The following is a 10909-nucleotide window of genomic DNA, read 5'->3' on the forward strand; positions in this document are numbered from 1 at the left end:
TAGACTGGTACCTTGAAAGGCTCGCGCTCTACATGAAAAAGCATTTATTTAATACATGGACTGGAAAACCAAGAATGAAGTATCGTTTAATGAAAGTTTTTTTTTAGTGTACTTTGAAGAACTATCAAAAAAAATATGTATTCTAGCATTCACTGTTGAATTATGCGTATGTTTTTTTGTGATCGATCGGTCAGTCCAATTATTGGGCACGTTCGTTTGCACTTCATGAGGACCTTGGTGTATAGGATCAATGCTTGTAAGGAACGCACGGTTCACTGAGTGATTCATTTTTCCCTGCGTTAACCAAATCAACCTATTGAACAAACTTTCCTATACGAGATGACGAAAAATTGTATACGTCACTCGGCCGTAAGGTGGCTCGTGGCTGATGGACGGCCGCGTGATGTCGCCCTCGGCTCCGCCTCAGGCGACACACTCCACGCGGCCGTACATCAGCCACTTAACGGCCTCGTAACGTAATATACTATTTCCGTGGGAATTTTGACTTTTTCCTTTACTTAAAAAATTTTCCAGCCTAAGTAGAAAGAAATTCAGTGTTTCAAATTAACTATTTAATTACTGTGTAAAGTCTTGCATAAGCATATATTTGATCAGCTTTTTTTTAACTCAATGTTTAAGCTGCGTCAAAGAACTTAAGCCTACAAAAACACTTGTACAACAACACAATCAAGTGCAAGTTTTATAAGATATACTTCTAGTATACCTTCTATCTTGTATCATAGGTAATTTTGCAGTAGACTTTTATACTGTAAGTATTTCTTTTTGGTATTAAATCAAGAAACTGTACTTAGCATAATTAGTGCATCGACAAGTGTATAAGCGTATTAATTAACTTTTATTAGAAAACGTTAAAATTTTAATTTTTATTTTTGTATCAATGTGATTAAAACTATGAGACTTCAAATGGCTTTGGTTCATTATTCGTGATAAAAAAGATGAGGTTATGCAGTGACATCATTTATTTTTTTCTTTATACATTTTTTTTTGTTAACCGTGACCGTGACTAAGCAGATATTTTTAATCTTGGTGACAGTCTATTTATCGACAACTGGCCCATGTTTTTTAGGAAAAGATATATACAAGGTCTTGTCTTCACTAAGCCATGCCTCAACTTTTTCCATATCATACATTTCTAAAATGTCACGGGTGACGGTCATAGTTTCGTATGAGATGTTTCCATTTTCTTCTAGTTGACCCGTAACTGTGATAAAGTTATCACGGACCTAAAAATTACACAGATATCTTAGTTAACATATTTTTTTATAATAAAATAAGCTGTATTCATATAAAGTAAATAGTACTGGAGGATTCACTCCCGCAAGCTTCTTGACCAACTCTCTGAGAGTTAATAACAAATATTTAATTTTCTGATTTGGTTAGAACAATTAAATAACTTGCAACTACTAAATATATAATTTTCATTTTTAGTAAAAATTTTAACTTCTCATTTAATCCCATTTTCAAACTTATGCACCCAAGACTGGTCTTGACCAATCACAGAACGATTACATCAGTGGCCATTAAAATTTATGTTCAGGTAAACGTATGATGCAGGTAGAAATAAGAGAATTCCAACAGGTACAAACTTTTGTTTATACTAAGGTCTGATCAAAATTGTTGACGGAGCAGAACATGAGACAAACAGCATATACGTTTTAAAACTTATTTTAAGCGTTTAAGACGATTTTAAAACTAAATTAGATAAAGAACTTCCATACTTACGGTAGCGCTTATTGAAGCCAGGGAAAATTGTGCACAATCCATCATTCTTTTATAAACGTCCTACAAATACATTACTATCATGTAGTCACCATGTATGTATATATATATATATATATATATAAATGTATATGTTTTATACAGTACATATATACACGTATTCATATAGTTATTTGTTCACTATTGCTGATGGCTTTACCTTATTTTCGTTGGGTTCGAAGGAACAATCACCACCGGGTATCTTTGTAACGGCTAACTTTCTTTCCTCTGTATTTGTGTTGCTCGAAGACACAATCTGATGACCCGACAAGCTAGAATATTCGCTCCCACCGAAGGGAGGTCCTATATCATCGCCGTCATCGATTTTTACTTTCACATTTTCGTCAGCCATTTTGATTAAAATACTAGTACATCGTGATTTTCTCGACTGGTGAAAAAAGCGTAGATTGTAGTTAAAGTTACTTTATGCAGAACCCCTTTTTACTAATAGGTGAAGTGAGTGTCTTTCGGTCTCGTGGCAGAGAATAGAATGAAACTCTTTATGTAAGCCGATTACTTCAGCTACGATTCTACGTATGCCCCCAGGACGAATGATATGCATAACAGATGTAGCATATAGTATGTTTTATATCCGCTAGGTGCATTAGGTTGAAGGGGAGGGCTGGCGCCACTAGTCACTTTAACATATCTTAAGCATTGGGTCTTATGGGCAGTAAGGGTCAATTGATGCGCTAATGATGGATACTTGAAAGCTTTTTTTTCCACAAGATTTATAACATGAACTTTGAGGCAAAGTGTGGCAGCACCAGTCATTTATACGCTGTAAAATCCGAATGTGTTGAAGTACATGTTTAAGAAGGTTCGGTCGTTTTTTCTGGGGGGTGGGGTGAGTGGGTGTGCGGGGGGCTTCCATAAGACACCGTGTTAAAGTGAGTTGTGCTAACGGCGCATGAAAACGTCTGCTTACTACATCACGGCTAATTAACTGTGTTCAACTCGTCAGTGCCTACAGTTAAAACCATTAAATGTCATAAACAAATTACGGCACATACTTTAATGCAGCTTGTTTCCGATGGTTCAAGTAAAAAAACTTGAAAACATGTGGTTTGCATGAAAAAAAATAAGCTCAAAAAAGTAAAAGGAGATTCAACTTTTGTCATAAAAAGTGTGTTATGAATTTTTGAAAAACAAACTTTTTTTTGCACAGCATTACAGTTTAAAGTCTTAAGTAAGGCTGAGTTTCATTATGAAAGTTTCAGGTCATGAATTCCAGTCTAACAAATTCTAAAAGCAATTCTGTAGAGACGTCTTGCTCCGTTTAAAAATAATCAGCTGACAACAGACGATGTTCGGTTCTCTCCTATACACTTAGCACAAGACCTTCTCGCAACTTTGTTTACGTTTACACAGATATTACTTCTAAATGTCATATAAGATGCATATTTTTTGATACAAAAGTCTTTCATAAAAGTTAAGCTATCTATTTGAACTTTTTTCTCATCATAAATAAATTTCTAGCTTCGAAATTTGTACAATAAAGGCTGGATAATCGCTTCTGCCCATGAGAGCATGTTAAATAATGCGATTTCGGAGATTTTTTCCCTGAAAATTCGGCTGATGAAAATATTTAAAAAATTTATATCTACTTCCAGCATGTTAAAGTACAACATTTATTTTTTACATGAGTGAATAAATCTCCTTGAAAACAACCAAACCTCCTTGAAAGAATCAAGGGGAACTTCCTAAATTCTGTGGCACTTAGTTAAAAAATATTTTAATCTATTGTATAAGTATTTATAAATAACTCTATTTACAAACTTTACTGTAAAATATTCAAAAATTCTTTCATGGATCTATTAAGATGTACTGCATAGTAACTTTATATTTTAGTACAACTTAATATATTAAAAATCGTGAAAACTACAAATATTCGAAAATAAGTAAAACAAAAAAATTTTATAAAAATTTTTTTTAATCAATACACGTTGACGAAATAGATCTTCTTTTACTACGCAGATTAATAAAAATATTTATCGACTCCTCGACACGATGTACTTGAATTATAGCAAGATCATTGAGTATTATCTTTAGCATAATAGACCGAATATAAGTCTTTAGACCCCTAGTAGAAACGTTACTACATAAACTGGTTAGAAACTCGTGAACATGCTATAGGCTTATTTGGTCATATACGTTGACAAGTTTCTAGCCAGCTTATGTAGTAATTTTCTTCCAGGGACGACGCATGGCAGAAAATGATTTTTCATTTGTACAAGTTAATGCTAAAAAGAGTGAGATGAAGCTTCACAAATTTGCAGAGTTTATCAAGTGCCTTGTTGCCTTTTAAATTTTCTACACTTTCTTTTAAAGATGCGAGTAATCGAATTTGTGAACATTTTTGATCCAATACAATTTTGCCTAGGCAACTCGTTTTTTAAATAAAAGTACTTATTTGTAGAAAAGTAGTAGTTTACAAAATTGAAAATAAAAAAATCTTTTGAAAATGTTGTATAAACTTTCCCTCTCATAACTAAGTGAATAAAAATCTTACTATGCTGAACAAGCTTGTCTGGATCCATACCGTTTCAAATAATCTCATTGGTAAAAAAATTACAAAAAATTGTAACTTCATCGATAATCATATTACTCTTACCAATAAAGAAATTCTTATTTTTTTGTCTTGATATAATGGGGTAAATTTTGGCCACGTCAATCTTCGTTATAATAATGAAAGTATACCTGTACATACGTCTTCGGCGTACGTCTCCGTAATATTATTAAATTAGGCGAAGATGTAACATCTACATTAAATGCGACAGAGGTCGTGTGAAAGACTCCTTGTAGCGACTATCCCGTTAGTTATGTTGGACAAACGAACAAAACACTTATTATTCTGAGAGATGTATAAAAACAATTCAGTTGTTTTTGAGCCTAAAATTATTTTCAGACACAATTTTAACTGAAACTCAGTGAAAACGTATGATAAATAGCCTAACTAAAAAAAAGACAAAAAAAACTGTTATCAGACATGATTTCTGATAAATTTAATAGAAATACTTTAAATAGAAAAAAAGACCTTAATTAGTTTTAAAAAGTTTATTTACCTTTGTGACAAGTTTTGACAAATATTGATAGGCTTCGAGTGGTCTGATGTTTGTTACGGTTGCGGTGTGGGTAGTCTGTACCCAGACACTGGCAAACCATTGCTTGAAATAAACGTAGACTTGACTAGAGTAAATTTTTACTCATACTCTTTCAGTAGTGCCAATTTTTCGGTAATAATAATAAAAATGTCATAATGGTTGATTTCTTTATATCAACAATTTTTTGTATTTTATTGTATGTTGCTTGTGTGTGTTTATGGTCGATAATTTATTGGCAAAACGAAGGCCAGCAAAACGTTACTATAGTCCTGTCTACTTAATTATTTACTGTATAAAGTATTGCATATAAATATTTTAGCTGAACCCTTTTTTTTAGCTACCGCGTCAAATAACTTAAAATCTGTAAAACCGTTCATAAAAACAAAATCAAGAGCAAGTTTTATGAGACATACCTTAATTATACCTTTTATCTTGTGTCGTAAGATTTTTTGCAATAGACTATGATACTGTAAGTATCTCTAGTAAGTGTAAAATCAAAAAATTGTACTTAGCATTAGTGGATGGACAAGTGCATAAGCGTATTTATTAACATGTTTTAAAAATCGTTTGAATTATAATTTTTATCCTTGTATTAATGTGATTACAAATATACGATCTCAAATGGCTTTGGTTAACTATTTGTATAAAAAAAGATGAGGTTATACAGTGACATGACTTTTTATTTTCCTTTATACATTTTCTTTTGTTAATTGTGATCGCGAATAAGATGATATTTAAAATGTTGGTTACAGTCTATTTACTGACAAGTGGCCAATGTTTTTTTGGAAGAGATATAAACAAGGTTTGGTCATCTCTTAGCCATACCTCAACTTTTTCCATATTATACTTTTCTAAAATGTTACGTGGGATGGTCATGGTATTGAATAAGACATTTTTATCCTCTTCTCATTGACCCGTAACTGTAATGGAGTTATCATAGACCTAAAAATTACACAGAAGTCTTAATTAACATATTTTTTAACATTTAAATAAGCTGCATTCATATAAGTTGAACAGTACTAGATGCTCCACCCTGCCCGCTTTTTGACATACTCCCTGACAGTTGATAACAAATATTTAATTACAAATGGTCTTCGGTTTATAGCTCCAACTTAGCCGTTTTTTAACGTTAATTTTCCAACGTCTAAGCTCTGTGATAACGTATTTTACAAATTAATTTGCATTTATGTGTTCCAAGTATACAAAAAAGTAAAATAATTTGTAAATGACTTTCATCCGAAATGATCGATCAAATTGAGGAAATAAAAAAAAAGTTAGAATCACTGAAAGGACAATTGACTAGTTACAAAAAATGAGCCAAAGAGTTATCACGCTATTTCATCGAGTAATATGGCAATAAGGATCGAAACTACCCTCCCTAGTTATGAATGCGGTCTTGTAGCTCTTCAACCCCTTTTACGCCGTCGCGTCGGTAGGTATACCTATACCTACTATAGTACCTGCATAGTACACAGCGCGTCAAACAAAAAGAATCTCCTATAACACCTGACACATTGAAGCCCTCGTCATCGACGTACCTGCTAATGATATATTTTCTGGGGGACAGCAGCTGGTGAGGAATTACCCACTTTTACCTTTCGAACATAATTTTAAGCACAAGTGAAATCGAAGCATTTCTGGATTGTAAGTTGGATTACGAGCTCAAAAAAAATGTTGGCATTGTAAAGATAAACAATAAAAAATAACAAAATTTTCTTGACTTTACTCTACTACCCTTCACCAGCGAACGAAAGCACAAAACCACAGTAACATGAGTCGACGACGAAAAGCACAACATCCTTCCATTCCATCGAGGGGTGCGTGCAATGAATATTTTTTGGAGAGCCTATAGGTGCCTACGCCCGTTTTGATAGAAAACGAACTATCCTGTTTTTTTCGAGGTGTCATCTTTTAAGCATTGCGAGAGAAAACAGCAACGAATTGCTAGTGAACCCGGTTAAACTTTAGACGAATCTAATCTAAAGTTTTACCTATATTTGGAAAAATGTTCAACGCAACAGGCGTCTGGCCTTGCATTTTTAATGCTACAAATCAATAAGCCGACAGGAAAAAAAAACACATGTGGTCTACTTAAAAAAGGCTGTACCTACGTAGAAAAAACTCTATCCCTATACTAGCTGTTTTTTCTTCTTGCAATGTCTTATGTATCACGGATGTGTGAATGTATGCGTAAACAAAATATGGATCTTAATTTATTAACTTAGCAGATCGTCTTCCTTCCATTCAATGGGTTATAGCTCAGCTATGGTGTAATTGTTTTGCTTTTTGTTAAGCAGCGTCGATTTTTATCATGTGTACCTGCTGTGCATAGGAAAAACTCGTTTCTCATGCAGAGTCAACACGACAGCTTGGTCTGACAAAAAAAAAAAATTAAAAAGCATCTTCATAAAACAACATGATAGAAAAATAAAACAATAATATAATTTCAATTACTAACACATTTTGTATACTGTTATGTTATCACAAAATATGAAAAAATTTAATCAATTGTATTCGATATTTAACAGTTTTATTTTTTTTTTTTTTTTTTATAACTAGGTATAAATAGTACCTACGTACTAATTTTAAATCGATACTGTAAGTCAGTAAAAATGAGATTAATTATTATTTCGACGAAAATTATTTTACATTATTATTTAATAAATACATTACGAAATCTAAGTCAATTTTCTGACTGACCTTTTACAAATCAATTGTTACAGATAAAGCTTTCATTAAATAGTAAAAAAACGATTACATATAATAAAATGTTTTTACATCAGTGAATAAAATGTATCTAGAGAAAAAAATCTATGCAAAAAGAAGTCAACGCAACTTTTGTATGATATTAACTTGTTTCCCTCAAGTGAAAGATACCTGTTGAAAATCTATTCAATATTCTTTAAACAATTGAATTTTCAATACTTTAATTCTTCCTTTCTCTTGTTTCTTTTTTTTTTTTTTTTTGTGTGTGAAAAATAAAATTTTTTACGCAATACAAAATTTACATCACATCGATGGATTTTCGTCAAAAGGTACAACAGAAATCTTCCAATTACTAGAATTCTTAAAAATTAAAACCACAAATACTTATAATATTAAAATTTTTGCGATCGAAAAATGCCCAGCTTAGTTTATTTAGTCATTCTGTCATTTGGTTTGTATTGCAGCATGTTAGGGTAGACTTAGTGTTATCACGGAAATTCGAATAATTACTACTTCTAACACATCATTTAGTGAAAATAATTTATTTAAAAAAAAGCAAAAGAACAATATTGTAAAACGTATTTACTATTACTTGGTATTTATTAGTTCTACTCTGTGACTCGTAATCATGAAAGTTGCCGTACAAATTATTTTAACAGCGCTTAAGAAGACACGCGCACTGCAACAACACTTGATGGAGAACTGAGACGATTTTTCGACATCTGTAAAATAAATAGTTTCTCAAAAGGTATCTTACATACGACGAGCTCAAGATCAATACATAGCTTGAATACTCATTCAATATAAGCAAAAAAGGATAAAATATCCAAAACTTGTGGTCGCAGGAGAAAAAAGCCACTCGGTCGAGTTTGCGTTAACACACGTAGGGTGGGAGGAAAGAGCTTTTGAGTTTAAGAATATTAGCCGTGATATTTAAAGGGTAGGAGCGAAAGTAGCTCTTATTCGCTTCAAGAAAATACGTGGCACCAATAACTGTACCGTTTACCCCTACCTATGATTGTATCGGTTGGAGCTATGTGCTCCAACGGTGGATTAACCCGGTTTGATGGTGGTAGTCCTGATGTTGGAAATGGCTTAATATATTATTTATTTGAAATACCTGGCACCTACGTTGGTTTATTTTGTGGAATATTTCTCGGTGTACAATGAGAACTAATAAAAAAAAAAAAAAATTGGTATAAAAGAAAAAAATACGACCGTTTTTTTTACTACAAATAACGAGGATTCAGTTAAATCTCTTGCACTTGTCTAACTACTTTTTCAAAAACTAATTGAAATTCACATCTTCCAGACCTAAAATTTTATATCCTAGTACATAAATGTTTTCATCTTTAAAAAAGTACAGTAAAATCTCTGGTACCATGGAAAACAAAAATATTGGAACCGAAATTTTTGTTTGATTATTAAGATAAAGTTCAGTTAAGAATAAAACTACAATTTTAATGTTAACATAAACATTTTTTCAAGCATCAGAATCCTATCAAAGGATACTTCTTTGTATTTCTTACTGTATGTGCTGCACAAATACACAAGGTATTTTGTTACTTATTTTAAGATAGTGTTTAATATCATACTTCGATTTTTTTGGTTTTTCCTTAATATACATAAGCATTAAATATTTAAAAAGCATCCACACCAACGAATAGCTGATTTGTGATTTTATACAAACACCCACAAGAGAGTGTTCGATCAATAACACGATTTACTTACCAATGGGTCAGCGCTTGATTCCAACAACATATCATAAAAAAATAAACGTGAAACAAAAGCAGGTGCAGGACATATACGAACTATTATAAATACTTTATAAAAAGCACTACGTAGAAGGTGGTAAAATTTAATTGTCATGCACGTTGAACGCGTTAGTGCTGACACGCGATACATGAGGGAACAAACTGTTCTTTTTTGGCTCAGTTCTGTGTACCTAGTGTCGCTATACTTTGTTTTATGCCGAAAAGTATATATGGACAATAGGAAACTTTGGACGTTGGAAGGGAAAACCTCGGGGAAATGTTTCTAGAAGCGTAGGGGCTGTTATAATTATATGTGTTCTTGACCGCAGGACAAAAATGTGGGTGCGTTGGGAGAATTTCCTGTACAATATTTATAACGTTTGTTACTGTATTTACCCCCTCGTGAGTGTTGGCACTTTTTCTTACTTTTAATGATGCTTATAGTTCAAAGCTTAGAAATTTTTTGCGGCGTGACAGCTGATACAGGAAGATACATAAATATTCGTATTGATCGATCAAGGCGCTTTGCTGACAACAATTTTAGCTAACTGACACGTAAAATTGCATACGGAATAGATAAGTAAAGCATATCATGGAGTTATGAACAATAACGCATCTGATATGAATGTCACTTTTTTTAACCCTTATTTCAAAATTCTTTTGCTTGTTAAAATAGTTACTTAGTATTCGTGATCGTTCAAGGTGTTTGGTTCCCTTAAAATACATAAAAGTTTTTAAAAATTATAAACATAAAGAAATTAAAATGTAACAAATAAACTTCTGTAAATAAATTAATAAATTATTTGTTAAGTAACTTCAGATACTAACTAATTTTTTGCTTTACTCAAAAATATAAATAGTTACATGTTTAAAAATATGGCAAAATATGTTGTTGAAACGTTACTGGTAACAAATATTTAATCTCCAATAAAAAGGAACTTAAAGCCTATATGATGCATTGCTTTTAATTTTGTCATGTATTGGATTCTTTGCGACCTGTCCTACGACGATTGGCTTCTGTTTTGTTTGTTTTAGGAAATACGAATAAAATAAGGGGAAGTTAGGAAGGGGTTGACTGTAAGTATGTCGATGGGCGTGACTTTTCTCCCACTTCATGGCCAGGAAATTTTGGTAGTGGAAAAGGGGATTCCAAGCCCTTGAAGGCACAGCCCCAACACGTCACTGTCTCGCAGTCCGTCAACTAGACAACACCTCAACCCCAAGTGATCACTGTGTTCTACGTGTCCGATACAGTTTGTCAAAGGAGTTTAGTGCTCAAATCGATATTCATCCGCGAAAAGTGTCCTGTGAATCCCGAAAAATCAAAACTCTCAGCATCCAAAGATCGGCCATTCCAGCCGTGCCCAGCTTCATCTAAGGATTTTCCGGAAGTCGTTGTTTGGGTCACGAGAATCAAGTTAACAAGTAAGTGCATCTTTAAATCCTCTCTCTGGCAGAAAAAAATGTATTTCACTCTTAGCAAAATCATCTTGTTTCGTTTGACGTGCTGTACCTTTTTGATACAAAATAAGCAAAGTCTATGTTAAACAGCAAGTGTATGTTAGA

The 10909-nt window shown here is 32.8% G+C and overlaps 1 protein-coding gene across 1 annotated transcript; it reads right to left on the minus strand.

Moving 5' to 3' along the window:
- Positions 1–1033: 1033 nt before the first annotated feature.
- On the minus strand, positions 1034–2274 carry LOC149373201 (uncharacterized). Its single transcript, XM_089597715.1, has 3 exons — positions 1940–2274; positions 1744–1803; positions 1034–1244 (listed from the first exon to the last, which is right to left on the minus strand). The coding sequence occupies exons 1-3, from the start codon at positions 2129–2131 to the stop codon at positions 1056–1058; spliced, it is 441 nt and encodes a 146-aa protein (XP_089453841.1). The 5' UTR covers positions 2132–2274; the 3' UTR covers positions 1034–1055.
- Positions 2275–10909: the final 8635 nt, after the last annotated feature.

Source organism: Copidosoma floridanum, unplaced genomic scaffold (genome assembly GCF_036245765.1).
Source record: "Copidosoma floridanum isolate Cflo_tuat_1 unplaced genomic scaffold, Cflo_Japanese_pri ptg000035l, whole genome shotgun sequence".
Taxonomy (NCBI): domain Eukaryota; kingdom Metazoa; phylum Arthropoda; class Insecta; order Hymenoptera; family Encyrtidae; genus Copidosoma; species Copidosoma floridanum.

Excerpts from the sequence above, each read along its gene's own strand:
- LOC149373201 (XM_089597715.1), bottom strand. The coding sequence starts at position 2,131 with ATGGCTGACGAAAATGTGAAAGTAAAAATCGATGACGGCGATGATATA. Across the intron at positions 1,804-1,939 it reads TCGAACCCAACGAAAATAAG|GACGTTTATAAAAGAATGAT; the intron begins GTAAAGCCATCA and ends ATGTATTTGTAG. Across the intron at positions 1,245-1,743 it reads TGGCTTCAATAAGCGCTACC|GTCCGTGATAACTTTATCAC; the intron begins GTAAGTATGGAA and ends TGTAATTTTTAG.